General features: G+C 34.5%; 1 protein-coding gene across 1 annotated transcript in view; it reads left to right on the forward strand.

Annotated features, from left to right (window-relative positions):
* Positions 1 to 26,156, forward strand: part of HELRODRAFT_155552 (hypothetical protein) — a gene marked incomplete at both ends in the record, with an annotated part of 27,588 nt that continues 1,432 nt past the window's right edge. The window contains 4 exons of the mRNA XM_009010588.1: positions 1 to 45; positions 9,043 to 9,150; positions 15,483 to 15,558; positions 21,314 to 21,448. Coding sequence (XP_009008836.1) covers positions 1 to 45; positions 9,043 to 9,150; positions 15,483 to 15,558; positions 21,314 to 21,448 — 364 coding nt within the window. The remainder of the gene's footprint in view (positions 46 to 9,042; positions 9,151 to 15,482; positions 15,559 to 21,313; positions 21,449 to 26,156) is intronic.

Genomic DNA, 26,156 nt, shown 5'->3' on the forward strand with positions numbered 1-26,156 from the left:
ATGGATGAAGTTTATGATGTTATTGTACTTGGAACTGGCTTGAAGGTAATTTGGTAAATCCGTTGATAAAAAATTTTGTGGTTTCTTCCTACTTAGTTGTTTTAATTTAATTTAATCTAATATTTCTAATTAATTGCTTTTAATACTCAATTGTTAATTCTTTACTAAACTTTGTGAAGTCACTTGATTTTGCCATTTTGGACAGTTCATCGTTTCATGAATGTTTTTTTCTAAAATTATTAAATTTAAATTTGGTTTTGAATATATACAAAATAAATGTAAAATAAATTTGTGCATAAGCTAGAATTTGTACTGTTGTTTTTATTTAATTCTACTAGCATTAGCTTCTACCTTCTTCTAACTAAACTTTAGTTTTAGTTTAGCTTTAAGGCTTGCTCTGCCTGCCTCTTAGAGAGATCAGGGTTGATGAAAACATTTTTCGTAGCTGGAGATGGATGAAGAATCTTTGAAAATGCAATCAGATCTTCAGCTGCTGACGAACTGTTTTGTGTGATGCAGATTCTGGGGTTACCAATACGGTAAATTTTTGCAATTTACGGTTTGATGGTGAGGTGGTTTTCGCAAAGAGATGAAATCACATCTCTGTCGTTACCCTCCAACTGAAGCTCCGAATTTCAGTGACCATCTGCATTAAATGTGGCATGGTGAGCTTTGACTATTTACATTGGCTAACCCTAACCCCAACTCTGAGACGTTGTGGAGATATCAACAGTTCTGACCAGCCTATTAGACAGTCTAAATTTCAGCACTTCTTATTACACAGTTCTGACATCACATGCATCTATCCTTCAAACAGTTGAATTCCGTTGATGTTGTTGTTGTTGCTATTGCTGTTGTTGTTGTTGCTTTTGCTGCTGTAGTTGCTGTTGCTATTGCCTTAGTGAATGATTTTTCACAACTTGTATTATTCTGTATCCTCCCTACAGGGACATTTTGGAGTCCATCGTCTTTCTTTGGCGTTCTGAGTGGCGATATGTAAACATTAATTATCCTCAGTTGTTCGTCGCCCAACATAACATCCTCGCTTAGAACTTCTTCCACACTTTCTATTGAATCTGTGGGTTTGGTAATGACATATGGTATATGGTTTCCAATCAATGTTATTAACCCTCTTCTACTTGTTCTCTCTTTTTAACTATTTAGCACTCTATTTCTGACGCTACTATAATCTGAAGCAATGGCGAGCAATCATTTAACGTAAGTTTAGTTTCCGGCATCGCCACCTGCACGTGTTATATGAACAGTGAAGGTTTGAAGAGAGATTTGACGCAAAGTTGTAGTTGTGATTTATGTAGATTCTCGTTGCTTGCTTCTTGTAGGTCGTGTGTTTTTCTTAATTATCTGTTTTAAAAATTAATAAATTGTATTTATTTCAGCATAAACTCATTAATTTTTGTTGCAAATAAGTTGTTTTTGTTCAAACTTCATAATTTAATTAAAAAATTAACTTAATTTCTAAGTTTTAATTTGTTCCTAACTTCTGCTTCTCTGTCATGTCTCATGTCTAAAAATATAACGGCTGAGAATTTTGAAGTTCAGATAGCAAAAATTCTGAAAAAATTGAATGATAATTTTTTAAAATGCATTGATAAAGTTATGGAAAAATCAAAGAAAACTTAGAAAAGATTATAGAGGTCTCCAACAAAAATTTGGCAAAAACAATGGGGAAGTCTGACCTTAGCCTGAAACATACAATTGAAAAATTTAACAATAACCTGCACAAAAAACTGGCTCATTCAGAAAGCATAATGAGCAAACTGTTTGAAACCATCATAATTAGACTAGAAGCGTTAAATAATAGTTTAATAGTTAAATAATAATAATAATAATAATAATAGAATCTGCAGTTAGAAATATGTAAAACTCTGTAACTGCATGAAAAAACTGCACTCAGCCATTTCAACACTTGGCGCCAGCGTTTTCGAGTGTCAGGTGGTCAAACTCAATGAATCTCCCGTGCTAGAAACAATGACTAGGGCCTTGTGGACATTGGAGCCGGAGAAAAAAGATGAAGAACGTCGGTCACGAAACGTAATTGTCTCAGGTTTGGAGCTTCAGTTGGAGGGTAACGACAGAGATGTGATTTCATCTCTTTGCGAAAACCACCTCACCATCAAACCGTAAATTGCAAAAATTTGCCGTATTGGTAACCCCAGAATCTGCATCACACTAAACAGTTTGTCAGCAGCTGAAGATCTGATTGCATTTTCAAAGATTCTTCATCCATCTCCAGCTACGAAAAATGTTTTCATCAACCCTGATCTCTCTAAGAGGCAGGCAGAGCAAGCTTTTCTGATGAGACAGGAGGGGCGTCGACTTTAAGCAGTCAACACCAATTCTAAAAATGACCAGCCCTTTCATTCAGACAAACAATAAATGTCTTATTCGTATGGCCTTAGCCAATGTGCGTAGCGTCCAGAAGAAACACAACGATCTCAGTTTATTTTTATCAGTTTACGACCCAGATATATTTTCTCTTATTGAAACGTGGCTCTCCCCTAATGATCCTGATAATTTAGCTTTTTTTTTTTGATTTCAGGATTCTGTTTAGTTCGAAAGGATCAGGGATCACGCGGTGGTGGTGTGGCCTTCATCATCAAAAATACTGTTCCATACAAGATTGTTTCTATACCGCACCAATTTTCACACATCGACATTTCTACTTCAAGCAAAACTTATCGCTTCATCTCCTACTATCGTAGTGGTGGTTAGACCAAGCATCAGAAGAGTACGCGCTAGATAGCGCTAGATGTATCAAAAAGATTAGCAAGGGCAATGTAAACTGCTTGATGGGTGCTTTTAACGTTCCTCAAATTAACTGGAATAATTAATTATTCAACACTAAATAACTCCATCTATTTCATTATCGATCTTTTTAACGATTTGGGTTTTCATCAGCTCGTCGATCAACCAACACGAGGAAACAATATTCTAGATCTTATTTTATCTGATGACACCAGTTTGCTGGCCGAATTGGAAATCTCTTACTCGTTCTCTTTCAGTGATCACAATTGTCTTATTTTTCAAGTCAACTTCGGTACTTGAAACTTACTAAAAGTAGATTTTTATAGTGATATATTCTACTATAATTTTACTGGTATGAACTATTGCTTGAGGCTGATAAACTTGGATCATATTTTTCAGCCTTGCTTTAACGTTAATACTTGTTGGAAGATTTTCGAACAGCTAATCCACAATGTAATGTCAATCCATATTTCTCAAATTCATCAGAAAAATACAACGCGTAAATATCCGGTTCCTAATAAGCTTCGTTTATCTTATAAAATCAAACATCACTATTGAAAAAAATGGAAACTAAGTTCTTCCTCAGATGATAGAAACCTCACTTGACAATGTCGCAAAAATGTTTCATACACTACAAAAAAATCAACAAAAGTTACTTTCTAAATCTAGTGTCAGAAGTTTTTACCAGCATGTCAATAACAGATTGTTTTCGCTACTACAGGTTAGCAGTTTAAGATTAGATGACAACATTGTAACACACGACCCGTTTGTTATGGCTAATGCTTTTTACGGCTATTTTGCTTCTGTGTTTACAAATGACAACAGCGACAACTATCCCTTACCTCGTCTTTCCAGAAGGTTACTAGAAAGAAGATACCTGTTTCACACCTCGCATAGCATTTTTAACTCTACGAAACTTAAAAAATTCAACATCAGCTAGTCCATATTATACTCAAGATATGTGCATCAACTCTGGCAGTTCCACTTTGTCACATTTTCTATTTATCATTTAAAAGCAATCTATTGCCTACCAAATGGAAAACTGCAATTGTTATTCCTATCCATAAAAAGGGTCCTACCAATTACCCCAGTAATTACAGACCAACGTCTTTCACCAGTTCAAGTTGTTGAGTAATGTAAAAAATTATTAACGTAAAAATGGTCTTTTCTTTTAGAGAACGAATTGAGTACTAGTTCTCAACACGGTTTTTCTCCTGCCAGATTCACCTGCTTCAACTTACTACAATTTTAGAGTGACTGGATGTCAATTCGTCAAAACAAGGAAAGCTGCGACGCCATCTACCTGGATTTTCAAAAGGCTCTCAACTCTGTGTTGCACTCAAAGCTAGTTGGAAAATTAAAGTCCTACGGAATGTCTGGAAATTTACTTTTCTGGCTGACAGACTTCGTATTTAAACGTTCTCAGCAAGTCCGGATTCAGAGTAAGCTATCAGGTTCGGTATCTGTTACTAGTGATGTTCCACAGGGTAGTGTCCTGGGTCCCACCCTAAAAGGACATTGTCTTCAAAAACTTTTTTAATTTTGCTTTTCACTGATGGTATCAAATTGTCTTGCCCTTCTTCTAACTCAACTCAATTTCAACAGGTCATTAACAACATAGTTGCTTTGATTATCAAATGGCAACTACCACTTTCTCCAAACATATGTTCTCATTGCTCGTTTCTTCCATCACCAAGATCTGCCCTAAATCCGCATCAATATGCAATTGACCAACAGCTTCTAACTTGTCTAAACGAATTCAAAGATCTAGGAGTGATAGTTGACAACGATTTCAACTTCAATTTTCATATCAGCGACATCGCTCACAAAACTTCTCGTGCACGCCTAATCATGTTTCATCTCCAGAGATAAAGATCTACTTACGAAAGTTTTCTGTACATATGTACGACAAATAGACTATTGCTCACCAGTATGGAGTCCGCACTACAAATATCAAGTGATTAAGATTGAAAGTGTTCACAGATTTACCAAATCCATTCCGTCAATACGTCATCTTTCGTATCTGTCTAGATTACACGCAGTTGGATTAGAAACACTCGAAAGTCGTAGATTAATTTTCGATCTGTGCCTGTTGTACAAAATACTACGCAACCTCATCGAAACTGACCTAACCAGTCATTTCATGCCTTCACTTTATTTGTCAACTCGTGGTCGTCAATGCCGATTTTAATGCCAGCGACAATGCAACAAAATATTTCTACCGTAACAAGATTATCCGTGTATAGAACGCTTTGCCGGCAGAACTTGTTTTCTCAACTTCTTGCAATTATCAGAAATCATCTGCTATCTGTTGACTTAAATAAATTTTTGTTTATAATCTAACTATTAATGTTGATATTGTCTCATTGTAAATTATTATCTTTTCGTATTATGTGCTTATCCAATTTTGTTGATTAACATTTTCACCGAGCTACCATCGATTGACATTTACCCATTAATTATAGCCATCAAACCAAATTTTTTTTATTAAACCCACAATGTTATTTGTTACATGTTTAAAATTTACTCTTGTACTTAAATAATCATATCAAATTCTATTTTAATCATTCAGTTATTACGTATTTATCTTCAATATTGTTATGTTGCCTTATTCATTATTTGTATTAATATGCGATGATTTCTGTTTGTTAATATCTTGTATTTTAGTTTTAATTCATTGACGTGCGTTTATTTTTTTGGAAACTATTTTTTCTTTTTCCTGACAAGATAAGTGGTCTGTTATGGCTCTCTGGTCAGTTTGTCATTAAATAAAAAAATAAATAGTTACTTTGATTAGTTTAGTGTTTCTATTACTGTTGGCATTCAAGTAAAGGTTCAACAAAGTTTGCGTTTGAAGTGGTTGTGTTCATCTATTGGAAGTGTTGAACCTACGGAATAATGTTAACTTGACGATCGTTGGAAGCTACAACACTGGTGTAGAAAATAGAGATAATTGAAGTTATAACATTGGCGTTGGCAGTAACGAACGTTAAAGTGTTACAATAATATTTTACAATAATAATACATGTTATATATAATATATAATGATACATTTCATAAATTTGAAGTAATTGTAGGGTTAGGGTCTAGATCTCAAGATCTATTAAAAGAGCATTTTAGAGCAGGTTTGGGGGTTCTTCAGTTTATAAACATGTTTCTTGCTGAGTTTCAAATTCATGTATGAAGGCATGGTACTGGACTTGGACACACTTGGCAGAGGGTGTATGTTGATGCTGCAATGTACAAATGCTGCCAAATAAATTTTTTAATAAGAGGTTAATCTGTAGACTATGTCTGACTATTTGGCAAAAACAGTTTTAAAGACGTGTGAGTAACCAATCTGTTTAATAATATCTTTACTTCTTTACTTAACGTTTTGTTTTTTGTTGAAAGCTCATCGTCATCATCTTCATTACTTTTCAGAATGATTTCCCAATAATACTAAAATTAATCATCCCAAAGAAAGAGTTAAAGAACCATTATTTCAAGAAAAAATTTGCACCTTTAGATTCTTCGAGAAATACCACCAAGAACAAATAATAATAATAATTATCCGGTTGACGACAAGTTCGTTTTATCCCAGTGAAAAATAGCGACGCGAAATAACTTTCAAATTATCGTTTTATTTACAAATTGAATATAAATGTTAATCAGTTAATTAATAATCAACGTTAATTGATTTTACTAATTAAAGTTAATACTCACAAACTATCAAATTAACGTTCAGAAACTATCGCTTTCGGTATAACAATTCACTAAAGTCCTGGGTATGAAAGTCCTGGGTATGACATGAAACTGCATCCACGCTGCCTTGCGTGCTTTTGAGCGAAAGGCTAGGCCCACCGCTTATAATTGGTGGTTGTCTTCAGGATGGGTGTCCGGATGTAAAAACTTTTCCCCAAATTACTCTTATGCCATCACAAAGAAAAACAACGGCCCCTAGTCCCCAGCAGGCCTTAAGTGGTCAAGGGGTGCCAAGAATCCCTGGGAAGTATGCAATAGCGGAGGAATGTTACAGAAAAATTCAGAATGGCCCCTCTTTGGTACTTAGACTTGGAACGCTCAATGTTGGATCACTGACTGGCCGCAGCATGGGAAATCGCAGAAATGCTCGAGCGTAGAAGGATTGACATCAGCTGTCTTCAGGAAACCCGATGGAAATCGAATGGTGTCTGTCATGTCAACTCAGACAAAGAAAAATATAAACTATTCTGGAATGGTCAAAAGACGGCCAAAAATGGTGTTGGAATTTTTGTCAGAGAACCGCTAGCCCAAGAAGTACTGATATTATGTGGATATTACGTCTCATGTGGATCAAACTTCGCATAGAAAAGCAAACAATGATTATTTTTTCTGCATACGCACCACAGACAGGCGAATCAGAAGAGATGAAAAATGACTTCTGGACTGCATTCTCTGACACCATCTCAACAATACCAAAATCTGAAACAATCCTGATTGGAGGCGATCTCAATGGCCACGTTGGAGAGAAGACAGATGGTTTTGACAACTTACATGGCGGTTTTGGCTATGAAGAACGGAATGAAGATGGCAACCGCATCCTTGAGTTTCCTGAAAGTCACGGGTTTTGTTTACTGAACACATATTTAAAAAAGAGGTTAGAACATCTCATAACATACAAATGTGGACCATCAGCCACGCAAATTGATTTCTTTGCTGTCAAGCAACAACACCGAAGGCTATTCAAAAACGTCAAAGTTATACCTGGCGAATCATGTTTCGCCCAACAAAGACTCCTTGTGGCAGACCTGGTTGTCGAACTGTCAAAACATAAGTCTAAACAAATGCCTCTGAGAATCAAAACGTGGAAGCTGAAAAGCAATATTCATCGAGGAAAATTTCAACAGATTGTCGCCACACAGTTAGATCACCAATCGCAAGCCAGTACAGATTGGAGTACATACAAAACCATTTTAATGAACGCTGCAACTACAGTTTGTGGGAAAACTGGTACAAAACGTCAGCAGGAACGTGACACTTGGTGGTGGAATGACAGTGAAATGCAATAGCTGAAAAGAAAGTTGCATAAAAGCAATGGCAAAAATCAATATCTGTTGATGACCATAAAATTTTCCGTGAGAAGAATAACTATGCAAGACGTCAAGTTGCGCTGGCTCGGACAGATCAGTGCAGAGAGTGGCTCACTAAAAGCAAAGGTGAACAATTGAAATCTCTGTATCGTATAGCAAAACAAGCAAAGCGTACGAAAAAAGACATAGTTGGTGCCTCATGTATCAAAAACGACAAAAATGAGATGGTTCTTGAACAAGATGAGATCAAACTACAGTGGAGAGAATACTTCAACCGTCTGTTAAACGAAACAAATCCCATCAATGTTAACTTTGACGCTCCACCCATCGAAGGTCCGATTCCAGACATCACTATAGAGGAGCTTACAGAAGCTCTGAAAGCTATGAAGGATGGAAAGGCAGCAGGGCCCTCTGGACTCACAAATGACATTATCAAAGCATCTGGTACTGCAGGTATTCAAACGTTACTACAACTTTGCCGTGAAATCTGGAGAAATTTCTCAATGCCGACTGACTGGAACTATAGCATGACAGTCCCGCTATACAAAGGCAAAGGTGATCCATTAAACTGTTCATTATATCGGGGTTAACGTCTGTTAGACCACTCCTTGAAAATTGTCGAAAAAATCATTGAGAGAAGATTAACGTCGTGCATCACAATCGGAAATTATCAATTTGGTTTTCTAGCGGGGAAATCAACAATTGATGCAATTCACATTCTTCGGCAACTGCAAGAGAAGTACCTCGTAAACCATGAACAACTATCACACATTTTTGTAGACCTTGAAAAAGCATTTGATCGAGTCCCCCGTGAAGCAATCAGGTGGAGTCTACGTCGACAACTCATTCAACAGCAATCAATCTCAAATATCAAACATTCAACAGCAATCTTTATCTCGCACGTCTTTATATACCGGTCTTCCCGATTCTTCTCGAACTTCCTGGATATCTCGATGTCAGAAGGTTCTAGTTCATTCTCGAACTTTATGCGTTCGTAGTGACACTAACGCCTCTAGCGAATATATTTGTGACGATTATAACAAAAATAATAATTTACTTCTTTGAAAAATATAAATTTTTTGTATGAAAAACATTACTCCATATATATGTGTCATGCTGCGCTTTATGTAATAGTTTTGACAAGTTTATGTTTTTATAATTTGTGTTTTAAGTCTAAATGTGTATTTTTATGTTTTTTTCAAGAAAATTTTCATATTTTTTGCAGGAATGCATTCTTAGTGGTATGATGTCAGTAAGTGGAAAGAAAGTTTTACACATGGATAGAAATAAGTATTATGGAGGGGAAAGTGCATCTCTAACTCCATTAGAAGATGTAAGCATGAAATATTATTTCTTTTTAATTATCACACGCTTCAAGAAATGTCATTGTCAGGGTTCGTCTTATTTAAGTTTTTATTTAAATCGATTTGAAGAATTGAAACGCCCGTTGCAGTTCGTATTTAACTGAAAATCATTCATTATCAACTCTAAACACATCAAATAAAAGAAACATAAACAACAAGTCTACGGTGTAAGTTCTTTTTTAGCAATAGTAGATAAAATTAGTCAGGCACAAAGGCAAAACTCTTCAAAAAAACTCACAGAAGTTATATTTAAATATTTGAACCTTTCATAAATGATGACAAACTCTTCAGAAATAGAAAAACCACTTACAATGTTACAGATATATTATCTATATAATTTTGTTATGTTCTTATTTTCTTCATCTATTGATTTGAAGCAGCTATCTTCGCCACAAAGGCTGTTTATCCTTTTCACTCTATGTACACATGTATTTTATGTGCACGCGCATACACCGCATCATATACGGTGAGTATATGATAGCCGTTGAGATGTGTGACTCAGCGAGCATTTGAACCACTGAGCCATATCGCCTGCCAACATGTGACAACTTACGTCGTCTACCCATTTACCAGCCTCGAAAGGATGGACGGCTGGGTTGGCCGGGAGGCTGAGTTGGCCGGGAATAATAAACTCTTAGAAATAATAATTTAACTCTCCAGTAACAAAATTCGTAAGAAGCACTATTTCAAACTCTTCAAAAACAATATTTTAATCTCTTCAGAAACAATGGTATCTCTTCAGAAACCGTATTTAAATTCTTCAGAAATAATATTTTGACTCATCAAAAACAATATTTTGATAATTCAGAAACATTATTTAAAACTTTTCAAAAACAATGACAAACTCCTCAGAAACTCTGTTTGAACACTTAAGAAACAATATTTCAAACTCGCAAGAAACAATATTTTAGACTCTTCAGAAATAATATTTTAACTCTTCAGGAACAATATTTTTAACTTTTCAAAAACTCTTCAAAAACGATATTTTAAACTTTCATAAGCAATGGCAAAACTTTATTTGTTAATTGGATCACAAATAATGGATATCCAAACTTTGTGAGATCATTTATTTTGGTGTGATTTCAAAAATGATACCAAATTTTCTGTGAACGGAACAATTTCAGACAAAAATTGAACAAATATGACAAATGGTTAATTAGTGTTAATATATTTTAGATGTCTTGTGTGTTGGCGAAGGTTGTGTATAGTAGTTTTGATTGGTGTTTTGTGACACAATGGCATCCAATACTGGACGTTTTAATGGCGCCTGTGCTTATTTAGATCACAAGATTTATGACTTTAACCGTTTTCTTTGCATTAATTTCATGAACGCAAAGAAAATTTTTTTTAAAGGAAATGCCTGCAATAATTTTATATCTTGATTATTTTAAACAAAAATCATTGATATTTGTTGGTATTAATTGTTTATTAGTTTGTTTTAGATTATTTTTGTAATCTACTTCTATTTACGGCATAATTCTATGTAATATTCCATTGTAAACTTTGACGTCAACTCACCACGGGTCCCCATTCCTATAAAAATTTTAAATTTGTATTTTATTATGTCTTTATAATACAAACATTTAAGAAGTGTGTGTTTATAATTCAATCAATCAATCTTCGTTTAGCGTCCAGAGACAAAAAACGTCCTACATTCTCCCGATGTAAGACGTTGTTTTCTTTGCCATCAATTTTTTGCGCCAAATTGGGTTATCAGTTGTATCCATTTCATTTAAATTTAGAGCTTTCATGTCTTGCTCGATTGTTTGCGACCAGGAATTTTTTGGACGGTCTTTGGGACGTGTGCCAGGTACTTCAACATCTGCAAGAGAAGTTATGGCACTGTTTTTACTTCGTTTGACATGACCAAACCACCGCAGACGGTGTTGCCGGCATTCGTCCTTTATATCATCTAAACCAGCACGACGCAGGATTTCGGTAGATTTGATGTAGTCCTTCAGACTAATTCGTTGCATCCATCGGAGCGTTTTCATATCGGTTAGGTGAAGTTGTTGTTCCAGTTTGGTTATTATTGGCCATGTTTCTGCACCATATAACAACACCGGGCGTATCACAGATTTATAAAGTCTTGATCGTAGTGGTAGTGGGATGTCAAGCCGCATCAATATAGAGGCAATGAGATGCCATTTATTCAAGGCTGCACGTATGAGTGCTCGAACGGCAGCTTCAGCTGTTCCAGTACAATCCAGAACATTTCCTAGATATTGAAACGATGTGACTTTCTCTACCTTAATGGCTTCAAAAACATTGCTATTTCGAATTTTTTGTTGTGGATTGATGCAAGCAGGACAAACAAAATTGGACACTTTAGATGAATTACCAATTATTTTTGAACAACGTTTGTGACACCACTGGTTACACTGCTGAAACTTGATTGAATTGTTACCTACACCAGCTTTACAAACTGAACTTGGCCATTGTCCAGTAGCTGTGGATTGGATGAGTTCACCAGTGTTCATTGCTTTGGTTTTGCTGATGTTGACTTTGAATCCATGATCGGCGAGTCTGGTTTTCCAATCTTCAAACATCTGTGCTGCATGCTGGTCAGACGTGGCTGTTGAAACAATATCATCAGCATATTGTTATAACCGACCCCTTGAACATGTAGGGTATGGTTATTTCCCTTTTACGTGGATTCTTGATTCCTAAACAGACTTATTTTAGATGACTTTATTAGAAAGAAAACAGAGCTGGCAATTGCCGTAATCGATCACTCGTTCGTTCGATCGTTAAAATCGTTAGAATACAAAACAATAACTAATCAACAATTAAATCACAGGATAAAACTAATCGTCAATAATTAAGCTCTTCTCGTCAGATGTTTCTTGACCGTAGTGTAGAATTCTTCGTGACAAACTTCTCCTTGGGCGTTATCGCTAATTTGTTTGCAGTACGCACACAAAATATCTCTGCGATAATAGGACTGTCTGAAACTTCTGACTTCTTCGTAATTTTCGTCGTTCCTTGTTAATTCGTGCACTTCTCTCTCTAATCTCTCTCTTCTTTTTCTATTCTCCCTCTCTTTTTTTATCGTTCTTGTTGTCGGTCTATTTATACCTCGCTTTCTTTTACGATGAATCGACATTTTACAATACGGTTTTCATTGGCTCCGCCTCTTAATTAAATTATCAAGCGCTTCACTTTAACTTCTAATTACCAATTCTTATCTTGCCTTCACGTCTGTAACAATATATTAGAATCCATCATCACCAGTGCGTATCGGCTTTGTGATATCTTCCATCACAGTTATAAACAACAGTGGACTGAGAATCGAGCCTTGGTGAACTCCAACGCCGATGTCAAATGCATCTGTGTTTCCAACCGTTGTGCTGACGAGAGTCTTAGTATTCGTATACATTTCCATCACAAGTCGAACAAGATATTCTGGAATGAGTTGTCGACGTAGACTCCACCTGATTGCTTTACGGGGAACTCGAACAAATGCTTTTTCAAGGTCTACAAAAATGTGTGATAGTTGTTGATGCTTTGCGAGGTACTTTTCTCGCAGTTGCCGAAGGATGTGAATTGCATCAATTGTTGATTTCCCCGCTAGAAAACCAAATTGATAATTTCCGATTGTGATGCACGACGTTAATCTTCTCTCAGTGATTTTCTCGACAATTTTCAAGGAGAGTTCCAACAGGCGTATACCCCGATATGATGAACAGTTCAATGGATCACCTTTGCCTTTGTATAGCGGGACTGTCATGCTATAGTTCCATTCAGTCGGCATTGAGCAATTTCTCCAGATTTCACGGTAAAATTGTAGTAACGTTTGGATACCTGCAGTACCAGATGCTTTGATGATGTCGTTTGTGAGTCCAGAGGGCCCTGCTGCCTTTCCACCCTTCATAGCTTTCAGAGCTTCTGTAAGCTCCTCTATAGTGATGTCTGGAATCGGACCTTCGATGGGTGGAGCGCCAAATTTGACTTTGATGGGATTTGTTTCATTTAACAGGCGGTTGAAGTATTCTTCCCACTGTAGCTTGATCTCATCTTGTTCAAGAACCATCTCATTTTTGTCGTTTTTGATACATGAGGCACCGACTATGTCTTTTTCGTACGCTTTGCTTGTTTTGCTATACGATACAGAGATTTCATTTGTTCATCTTTGCTTTTAGTGAGCCACTCTCTGCACTGATCTGACCGAGCCAGTGCAACTTGACGTTTTGCATAGTTCTTCTCACGAAAAATTTTATGGTCATCAACAGATATTGATTTTTACTATTGCTTTTATGCAGCTTTCTTTTTAGCTATTTCATTTTGTACACTGTCATTCCACCACCAAGTGTCCCGTTCATGCTGGCGTTTTGTACCAGTTTTCCCCACAAACTGTAGTTGCAGCGTTTATCAAAACAGTTTTGTATGTACTCCAATCTGTACTGGCTTGCGATTGGTGATCTAACTGTGTGGCGACAATCTGTTGAAATTTTTCTCGATGAATATTGCTTTTCAGCTTCCACTTTTTGATTTTCCGAGGTATTTGTTTAGACTTATGTTGTGACAGTTCGACAACCAGGTCTGCCGCAAAGAGTTTATGTTGGGTGACACATGATTCGCCAGGTATAACTTTGACATCTTTGAATAGCCTTCGGTGCTGTTGTTTGACAGCAAAGAAATCAATTAGGTTGGACACGCAGCCTGTGTCACCAGCTTGTTCAGTTCAAGGCATCCGCTTCTTCCAGTCCAGCAGTTTTCAAGGATAATAAATTTTAATATTTTATATTTTCAGGTCTATATTATTTTATGAAGTAACATTTTTGTCACTCAGAACATGTTATTCACAAAATTTGAAGCCAATTAGATCGATTGATATCTAACTATTTTTTTTAAATTCACCCCTTTCCCTTAGATAAAAATCAACTCTTTTTGTAGAGTTAAAGTTTTAAATATGTTCATTGCCACCCCCAAAAACCAATATTTACAAAATATCATACCAATCAGTTTTTCAGTTTAAAATTTCTCAAATACTCCATATTGTGTGAGTAGTTTTTTTAAACAAATTTTCAGCATGTTGAAGTTGCTTATGTTCAAATTTGTTAAAAAATTTAATTTTGACGGCCGTTTCGGCAATGCCATTCTCGAAGCATACCAGGTTACCAAAACTCTAAATCAGCTTCTTTTATTATATATGCCTACCCCAAAATGTCTCTGTATAATCTTATTTTGAATTTTTTTTACCTAACAATATTAAACGGCTGGATTATTCATATACACTGTGTGCTTGTCATGAAAACCTCTGAAGCAACTGCCCAAGAGAATGCTCTTTAACCTTTAAACATACTATTGGACACATGGCCTCTTTAGATGTTGAAAACTTTTTTACCAACATTTCAGGCCTTCAAACAATAAATAAAATTTGTCTTTACTTATACGACCGTCTTCTCTTCAACTCGACATTGTTCCTGAACTGTTTAAAAAACTTCTACTCCACTATACAAAATCCTTTCATTGCTCTTGATTTCTTCTACTTTTACAGATTGACGGCATAGCCATGAGATCTCAACTGGACACTTTATTTTCGGCTTTTACATAGACACCTAGAAAATGAAATTTTTGCCGATTTTGGAAATAAGCCAATTACGTCGACAATATTTTTGTCATCACAAAATCTCTCATCGACTTGTTCTTTTAAACCTCTTTCAAAAGAATTCATGTTTAAAGTTCATTATCGAATTAGGTTATAACAACCAAATTCCTTTTCTCGAGGATTCCACACTAGAATTTATTAAATCCACTAACTTAGGACAGTGTTTAAACTACAATTCAGACTGCTTTGACCAATATAAATACAACGTTTTTCGTAACTTCGTCAACCTTGCTTTCAAACTGTGACTCATTTCACAATGAAATTCAAATTAGAAAGCACTTTGTAATCAACAACAATATGTTTCCACATGTACGCTTTTTTCCTAACTTCTTTAGTTCACAAAAATACATAAAAAAAATTGTATTAAAAACTTGAGTATTAGTAATATTTTATAATTTACCATGATTATTACAACATTTGTGAATATTACCACACGTATGATAATTTTTCTATTTGTCTCTATGTTAAACTTTAAATATACGTATAACAAGAATTAAAAAATAATTTGTTTGAAGAAAGTGATAGATCTTAAAGGTCTCTGGTGAAATTAGTCAATTTTCTTAGTTTTTCTAGTTCAAGTTCAAATCAACATACAATATTTGTAGCTAAAATGGAAAAAATAACATAAATATGCAAATATGCACTCTTTTTCTTTTTTTATTCCAGTTGTATGCACATTTTGGAATAAAGAAAGATGTTCCAAAAGAATATGGCAGAACAAGGGACTGGAACATTGATTTAATTCCAAAATTTCTCATGGCTAACGGTAATATCTTTGAATAATTTATTCTATCTCTGTTTTTCTTGTAAAGAATTTTGAAATTATTTAAAAATAATGTTGTTTCACCATTCTAAGCCTTTCATTTTTTTTGATATTCCGAGGTAAGAATGTTTTTTAAGATATCTACAATATTTCATCATTATGAATGTTTTTTCTTATACTTTTTATCAGATTTGCTATATTTTTGTAATAAAATATATCAGTCTTAATATATTAACTTTTTTTACATTTATCTGCAAATTTTAATATACTCTATGCAGCTTACTTTGTTATTCCAAATCACTCTTATAAATTTGTTATTTCAATAATGCCATTTCATTGAAGATGCACGCACAACCCATGGCCTGCGGCCCGCGTCGTGAGTGAAAATTTTTGAAACAACAGCAGCATTTATAATAAATTAGTTATAAATAATAATAATTCTAATAATTAATTATTTAATAAAATATTTTGTGGTAATATTCCGCATCCCGAAAAATTTTATTGAAAACTAATTTGTCTTTGAACATCAGATCTCAATTTATAAATTTGTTTGTCCCAGATTTTTAAAAAGCTTTAAGCAGAAGAATTTTTTAATTTAAAGGAATTTGCAACTATATGAGCCCTACGTTTTGAAATACATAGATATGTGAGTGAACATTTTCAACCTTGAACATAAATAAGTTCAAAACTGAGGAACAAACTGTCTTACAAGCATTCAGAAGCAGTGTTATAAATTTCAAAAAGCAATATTGTAGCTTTGTGTGCAGCAGTAGAATTGATTCTATTACAACTCAGTTATGTATGGAATAAAATTATCTCACATGGATTGTTTTTAATTCATTTTAAATGTTGCTGTTAGATTTGTGACGGGGTTTGATATCGAGCTATATTTGCAAAATGAATTAAACTGACTTCGTTTGCCAGAGGTAATCAAATTCAAATTTGCACTTTATGTGAGAGATTGTCTTACAGACGGTATACCAGTTTTTTTTAGGTCTTCTATCAACGTTGATCTTGTATTTGATCCGCCATTCAAATCTACTACTTATTATTATAAAAGAAGGTATTTGGTTTATCCTATCAAGATTTGGAATGTCCTATTTTGAAGTTTTCTCACAAGAAGTGCCCTACAAATTTAGGATATCATACGATACGATAGACATAACAAATCTGTTAAAGAAATTTCAGTCACTGCCATCTTGTTATAACACTGTCAGGAAGTTTTGGCCCCTGAGCAACAACTTTTTGTCTACCTTTAGATTAAAAAAATTTATATTGCATGCTTTACCGTTAGGGCCATAGGGTCACTGTTGTATTTTAATATTTTTTTATAAATTACTGCATGTTTAATTTTTATTATTCAAACAAAAGCAGTTAAATCAAGTTATATTTATAAACATTTATAAACCATAGCCACATTTATTAAAAATTTTATAAATCAAAATCATACACTGGTTGATAATGGTTCTTGCAACAAATTTGGAACATGGTTTACGGTCTCATTTGTTGTCGCTATTTACAGCGGCTGCTTTTTTAAGTTATGTTCATTGCAACTAAATTAGATGTTATCATCAACTTCATCAACTCCAGGTCTTTCTTTCTCTAAGTCAATGAAAAATGATCTTCGTTTATTTTTCTTTCCATTCAATGAATTCGATGCGTTCCACATAATAAAGGCATTAAGAGCTTTTACATCTATCAAGTTGAAAAAATTACTAAAGCACAACGTCTGGCTAATCTCTTTACACTGTAACAGTGCACCATTAGATCTATGCTGTCAACACCAGCTTTAGTAGCATTGTAATATTTTATAACTTCTGCTTAAAAGTGTAACTAATTTATTTTTTTTGGACAATAGAAAACAAGGGGAGCATCATTTTGAAACAAAAACTTTGTTGAATAAACTCTCTATGTTTAGAAATCATTATTTTCTTTGCTAATTCAATTCAATTTTTTCTCATGATACCAACAACAATAGTGAAAAAATTTTCAAAAATAATTTTCTTGCCACTGCAAAACACAAGTTGTATTCCTACAAAAGCCAGCAATATTTTCAACCAGATCAGTTATTATCCTTACTTTTATTCTCTAGTTGATTTTCACTTTTTCCAGAATAAATTTGCATGTTATATATTGTACATAATGACTAACACTGTCTCTTAATGCCTAAGTTTTAATTCCATATTTACCTGACTTTGAAGGTATGTATCGTTTGAATGGACACCTGCCTTTGAAAGTGACTGCTCATTAATAGCAACATTAATTCCTAGATTATATACATCTTTCAGTGCACTGTTCCAGTATTCAAAAACAGATCTATTAGGTTGAAATCTCTCTGTAGATTGTTTTTTCTTCTAGCATCAGCACTGTTGAATCTGAGAACTTTTAAAAGTTGCATAAATCTGTTCCTACTAATTAAATATACAAGATAACAGTACATTTTTTGACCCGGTTGGTAAAACTTGCTGTAGTTGCAGCGTTTATCAAAACGGTTTTGTATGTACTCCAATCTGTACTGGCTTGCGATTGGTGGTCTAACTGTGTTGCGACAATCTGTTGAAATTTTTCTCGATGAATAATGCTTTTCAGCTTTCACGTTTTAATTCTCCGAGGCATTTGTTTAGACTTATGTTTTGACAGTTCTACAACTAGGTCTGCCACAAGAAGTCTATGTTGGGCGACACATGATTCACCAGTTATAACTTTGACATTTTTAAATAACCTTCGGTGTTGCTTGATAGCGAAGAAATCGATTTGCGTATCAATCTACTTTTGTATGTTATGAGATGTTCCAATCTCTTTCTTAAATATGTGTTCTGTAAACAAAACCCGTGACTTTCAGGAAACTCAAGGATGCGGTTGCCATCTTCATTCCGTTCTCCATAGCCAAAACCGCCATGTACGTTGTCAAAACCATTTGTTTTCTCTCTAACGTGGCCATTGAGATCGCCTCCAATCAAGATTGTTTCAGATTTTGGTATTGTTGAGATGGTGTCAGAGAACGCAGCCCAGAAGTCATTTTCATCTCTTCTGATTCGCCTGTTTGTGGTGCATATGCAGAAAAAATAATCATTGTTTGCTTTGATAATCACATGAGACGTGAATTAATCTTTTTAATATCCAGTACTTCTTGGGCTAGCGGTTCTCTGACAAAAATTCCAACACCGTTTTTGGCTGTCTTTTGACCACTCCAGAATAGTTTATATATTTTTTTGTCTGAGTTGACATGACAGACACCATTCGATTTCCATCGGGTTTCCTGAAGGCAGCTGATGTCAATCCTTCTACGCTCGAACATTTTTGTGATTTTCATACTGCGGCCAGTCAGTGATCCAACATTGAGCGTTCCAAGTCTTAGTACCATAGAGGGGCCGTTCTGAATTTTTCTGCAACATCCCTCCGCAATTGCATACTTCCCTGCGATTCTTGGCACTCCTTGACCACTTAAGGCCTGCTGGGGACTAGGGGTCGTTGTTTTTCAGTGTGATGGCATAGGAATAATTTGGGGAAAAGTTTTTACATCCGGATACCCATCCTGACGACAACCACCAGTTATAACCGGTGGGCCTAGCCTTTTGCTCAAAAGCACGCAAGGCAGCGGGATGCGGTTTTATGTCATGCCCAGGACTAACTTTTTCATTGAAAAACATTTAAAATATTTTCAAAGAAGTGTAATCAGCATAAAATACTTCCGGTTTTTGGTCTGTCCAATGAAGATTAACAGAATTTAAATCAGACTATCTCCACCTTCTCAAAGGAGATTCTGATTTTTTAGGACCTTCGGAAGAAATTTTTTGTTTCTTTGAATTATTGGATTCAATATCTTTCTCAGTACCTTTATCATAATCTTCACAATCGTCTACAAATGATTTGCACTTATTTCAATAAATATTTACTTTTTATGTGACCCATTTGCCAAATTGTATTTTTTTACTTAACTGAAATTCAAACAAAATTATCTTAAAAAATATCAACACAATGAATGAAAAGTGAACATCTTTATTTATAAAGTATTGTTATAACCGCGGGAATGATCGAATTGCGCTATATTATTTGTTATCCTAATTATTGTTATCTTTGCTATATTTGTAATCTTTGGATTGTGAACCATGGAGGATTGCAAAGGAATGTTGAATCTATGCTAAAAATTTAGGCTATATATAAGTCCTGCATAGTTAGGCTTGCAGTCATGTTTCTAGCAGAGAAAGCGAAGTCTTAAATGTGATTTATGCGGTTACTTGAATTAGTTTAGTGTCTCTATTACTGTTGGTATTCAAATAAGGGGCTGTCCTTAAAGGATGTCACGCTTTTTTAACGTTTGTTTGACCCCCCCCCTCCCCCGAGTCACAAACTGTCACAAATCGACAAACCCCCCAAAAATAAGCATGTCACAAAACTTTACCCCTTCCCTCTTAGTGATGAATCATTAAACAATGTAATTGTTCTATGCATTTTATTTTTTATTGATATCAAAATAACGAATGATAAGTTTATATGACGATAGTTTGATATCTAAATGCTTTACGTGGTTAAAATATAAGAATTAAAATTAACTTCTACACCTACACAGCGGTAAACTTTAACGATGGCATTTAAATTTGACTCCTCTTTTAATTAATATTCATGAGCTATTTGCTCGCTTGAAAAGTTAATAAAATTTGTTTATTGTTTTGTTTATTTAAAAAAAAGGTACGTCACACTTGCGTTTACTCCCTCCCCCTCGTCACAAAGTGTGGCAAATATTTGGACCCCTCTCCCCCCTTGAAGGTGACATCTTATATGAACAACAAATGTTTGAAGCAGTTTTGTGTTCATCTATCGGAAATCTTGAACCTACGGAATAACGAACATTTGACGATCTTTTGAAACTAAAACACTCGTTTTGGTAACTACGAGGTCAAGGGTTACAACAGTATTATTTAGAGATAGGCTGAGACGTAAAATTAATTAATTTTAAAATGTATATTTTAAACGGAATTTAATTTGAGTGTCCCTTTTATGCATTTATGGGTTAAAACGACTAAAGAATACTAAGTATGAAATAAACTTAGGTATATTGCAATAGAGCAGAGCCATTTCACATGAAAAATATTTTCATTATATGATAAACTAATGATAGTTTATTTAATAAATTTTTCTATGCCCATGAAAAATATAGCTTACAAATTCAAATAATATTACACTCTGAGATTTATATACATTATTAATTTTTTCATCTTATACATTTTTCGTAAGTGTTTTGTTATTGAGCAAGCTACAGAACGGCAGATTTTTCCCGAAACATTTCTCTTTTTGGCCAATTTTACCTTATTAGGTAATCATTGGTAAATAATTTTAATTCCAACCAAATAAATAAAAACCAATTTCTAAAGATAACAGAGAACCAAATAGAAAAACCAAGAAAGAACTTAAGAACATAGCTAGAAAAACCCTATTTCATACTCGAACACACTTACATGCTAAAACGGAGTTCATGCACACAACCAAACAAGACTAATTGAGAAATAATTCAGTCTCAAACATACTGACCGTACTCGCATATGCTTACAACAAATTCACCTGCATTCTTATAATGTCATACCAACATGCGCACAATTCATACAACATTCTACCAACATGCGCGCCAAGAGAAGCTCATATGCATATTATCTATTTTTTAAATTTGAGATTTAGCGATAGAAATAATAATTCTAATCATTTTTGTTAAGCAGCAATAACAATAATTATAACATTTTCAGTAATTATAATGATTGGGCAGGTCGTCTGGTGAAGTTATTGATCCATACAGGTGTGACACGTTACTTAGAATTCAAATCTGTTGAAGGGAGTTACGTGTACAAAGCTGGGAAAATTCATAAGGTCCCCGCGAGTGAAACTGAAGCGCTTGCTTCAGGTTAGGCTTAATTTAGTTAATATGGTTCATTTTATCATCCTAATTTGGTTCATTATTTGAAATGTTTGTTTTTTGTTTATACTAGTTTTTGACACCTCATTGATTGATTGGCATGATTTGTCATTTTTATATAGTTCTTAACAATAGCAATAATCAATCATCTATTGTTTATACAATCGTGTGTCATTCGCAACATCAAAATCGATTAAAATCAGCATATACAATACACACACACAAACACACACACACATGCATGCATTTGACGTCAGTGAATGTAATGGTCGTTTTGCTACTTTGCACATTGGTTTAACATTTTAATTTGGTTCACTATTTTCTGTGAATCATTATTTTAATTAGCATTGTTATTCTAATATGGTTCACCATTTTATTTTTTTATCGTTTTGTTTGTATTTATCAATTTAATAAAATTATGCTTTTATCAAAATCATTTAATATGAAACTGTTTGCGTTGGTGTCGGTGGTAGGCGCCGTAGCGATCGTGCACGCCACCGGTCGCTCGACACCGCACACCATCGTGCAAATAGTCGCTCCTCTGTCCCTCTCCACAAATTTTTCCGACCTCACGAGTGGAGCGGGCAAAAGCGATGTTTTACGCTTCTTGCCGAACGTACGGACCGGCCTTTCTGTGCATTCATAAGATTGACAAATCATTTTAAATATTTTATTAATTTTATTATTATTATATGTAGAGTTTGTACACAGCATCCATTCAAGTCCTCGTGAACGCCTTTTTCCACTGATTCTTTTCTAAAAACAGTCTCTTCAATTTCATTCATTTTCAGTTCCGTTGACAATTTATTCCACATCATTGGGCTGTACACTGCGAAACTTTTTGAAGCTGTTTATAACTTAACCCGTGGTACCTAAAATCATTGTTCCTATAGGACCTTAAAATTCTCCCACCTTCGGTCAATGATGTTTTTTGCACAAATTCATTAGGTATTTCGGTGCCTCACCTTTGACACATTTTTTCATCATCACCAACACTTTGAAAACAATTCTGCTCTCAATTGGCAACCAATGTAATTCGTGAAGTATTGGCGTCACATGATCATATTTCATCATTTGTACTATACTTTGCCGCACGATTTTGCATTAATAGCAGTCCGTTAAATGTTGACTTTGAACATAATTGAATGGAATCATCTGAGAAATTAATAAAACAGTTGAAGATAAAATTCCAGAACTGATTGGTGAATATGAAGCAGGTTACCTATATGGAACCGTAAAAAAACAAAAAAGATAACCAATTAAGGCCTATAATTAGTCAAATACAAACCGTAGCATACCCAGTTGATAAAACACTCAACAACTTAATTACGTGATTGATAGATAGATACAAACGTACCTGTCGAAGAAACATTATACATAATTTTAAAAAGAATTTATAACTAACACCATCAAAAATTCAAAAAATTATCTAAAAAAGCTTCTTGAAATTTGTACGATGGAAGCACCTTTCTATACCCCAGATAACAAACTATGCAAACAAATTGACGGAGTTGCAATGGTCTTCTCATTAGGCGTTTTATTTGCTAACTCTTACATGGGACATCTGGGCTTGTCCTGCTTGCATCATTCCACAACAACAAATTCAAAATAGCAATGTTTTTGAAGCCATTAAGGTAGAGAAAGTCACATCGTTTCAATATGTAGGGGATGTTCTGGGTTGTACTGGAACAGCTGAAGCTGCTGTTCGAGCACGCATACGTACAGCCTGGAATAAATGGCATCTCCTTGGTTCTATATTGATGCGGCGTGACATCCCACTACAACTACGATCAAGACTTTATAAATTTGTGATACGTCCGGTGATGTTATATGGTGCAAAAACATGGCCGATATGAAAATGCTCCGATGGATGCAACGAATTAGTCTGAAGGACCAAATCAAATCAACCGAAATCCTGCGTCATTCTGGTTTAGATGGCACAAAAAATTGGTTGCAAAGAAAACAACGTCCTACCTCGGAGAACTGGGTCTCTGGACGCTAAAAGAAGATTGATTGACATGGGACATCTGGAAAAAAATATATTCACCAAAATCCCACAACTCAAACCGCAGCTATATTGGTCGATATATTGATGATATTGTATCTTCGTCGCTTACAACAATGATGAAACTATTGACCAACTTTTGAATGAGTTTAATAAATCTAAATAGAAATATACAATTGAACATTTAATTGAAGATAAATTACCTTTTTTGGATGTTCAAGAGTTCAAAATATAAAGAATAATTTCAAAACTTTGGTCGATACCAAACCAACCAACAAATGTAGAAACAATTTTCAACTTAAAATTGCTGAAGCACTTTACGTAAACAAAAATAATCCTTTAATATATTTACAACAGAATGCAATAACTTTACTACAGACAAAGAAACTACTAATAATGAGAAACGCAAAGTGATTTATTGGAGCCAATAAATTAGGAACACAAAGCCAATTCTTGGAGCCAACAAAGTAGGAGCGCAGAGATAAAAGTGTATGTATATCCTATATATATTTTACAATATTCTATAAATTCTACCGAATGTTTGGCGTTAACATGTTTGTAGTTCGTTTATGTTAACGCCAAACATTCGGTGTTTGGCGTTAACATGTTTGTAGTTCGTTTATGTTAACGCCAAACATTCGGTAGAATTTATAGAATATTGTAAAAATTATGGTCTATTACCAACATATATGTATATATATGTATATATATATATATATATATATATATATATATTCACAAACGTACGTCTGGCCTATGACGGGTAATGGTTTACCAATAATACCTCTTGCGACTGAATGGGTTCTTAAACCTTGTAACAACGAGATGTTGTTCTTGCCTATTGGTCGCGACACCTCAATTTGAGTTTCTTGGTTACAATAATTGAGTTGTGTTATCTTAAACCTTATTCGGCAGGCTACTGACGAGTCTCGTGAGAGACGAGACGTACGTCTTGCCTATGGCGGGTAATGGTTTACCAATAATACCTCTTGCGACTGAATGGCTTCTTAAACCTTGTAACAACGAGATGTTGTTCTTGCCTATTGGTCGCGACACCTCAATTTTAGTTTCCTGGTTACAATAATTGAGTTGTGTTATCTTAAACCTTATTCGGCAGGCTACTGACGAGTCTCGTGAGAGACGAAACGTACGTCTGGCTTATGGCGGGTAATGGTTTACCAATAATACCTCTTGCGACTGAATGGCTTCTTAAACCTTGTAACAACGAGATGTTGTTCTTGCCTATTTTTCGCGACACCTCAATTTGAGTTTCTTGGTTACAATAATTGAGTTGTGTTATCTTAAACCTTATTCGGCAGGCTACTGACGAGTCTCGTGAGAGACGAAACGTACGTCTGGCTTATGGCGGGTAATGGTGATAAGAAGTAATGCAGAAATTATGGGAAGTCGATAATAATATTTAATGATATGAGAATTTATTGAAGAATTATTAGATATTTAACAATTGGATATAATATTATTTAGCAATAAATATGTATAAAGAAATATTAAGGCGTGGCAAATAATGAAGTTAGTCAACAAAAACACAACAATTAGTCATCAAAAACAGTCCAGCCACTACAAAAGATAATCTAGATAGTACGAACGTCGTGTACCAATTTCGATGCCCTTTGCCACACCGTGATGTGGAAACATATATTGGACACACACGTACAACACTTCGCAGACGCCTTACCATGCACGTACAGCAAGGCGCTATCAAGGATCACTTCAATAAGCAGCACAACATACCAGTTACTCGAAAAATTCTTGATAATAACACTAACATACTTTGTAATGAACGTCGTCCCTCAAGACTCAAAATAAAAGAAGCTATTCTCATCCTCAATAATAAGCCAACAATCAACACGCGGTCAGACAATTTCGCCCACGTCTTACAACTTTTTACTCAATATCGCGACGTTGTACTGCCTCAATTGCCAAACGTCATCAATAGACAGCAACTACACACCAAATATAAATACGAATATAACACACAAGAACGCACCATTAACAACAATCCGTTTGTCTCTTCACGCCATAAAACTCAAACAATTTGTTCACTAACTTCATTATTTGCCACGCCATAATATTTCTTTATACATATTTATTGCTAAATAATATTATATCCAATTGTTAAATATCTAATAATTCTTCAATAAATTCTCATATCATTAAATATTATTATCGACTTCCCATAATTTCTGCATTACTTCTTATCACTATGCTAACTTTCTACACTTCAACTACGATAATACACAAACAATTTTATTCTTAATTTTTCTTTTAAATTTATTCGTTTATTTTATTTTCAACAATATAATGAGTTAATTTTAAAATATAGGTTGTTATTCATTTATTTATTCATTTTAATATCTAATATTCTATTTTCTATTTCTTATAATTTATATTATTAACTCCTCATTTGGTTTTACAATCTAGGCTCCGACGATGGCATTAGCCGAAACGGCCGTCAGCCAAACTTCACAGTTTAATAAAGTTGAAACAAAACAGCTTCGTGTTGTTGAAATTTTATTTAAAAAACTTCTAACTGCAAAATGGGGTGTAATCTTCAACCGTACATATATATATATATATATATATATATATATATATATATATATATATATATATATATATATGTATATCGGATTGCTAATATGCAGTTGTTTATAAATATGACGGCATTGC

This window comes from Helobdella robusta (genome assembly GCF_000326865.2).
Source record: "Helobdella robusta unplaced genomic scaffold HELROscaffold_1, whole genome shotgun sequence".
Taxonomy (NCBI): Eukaryota; Metazoa; Annelida; class Clitellata; order Rhynchobdellida; family Glossiphoniidae; genus Helobdella; species Helobdella robusta.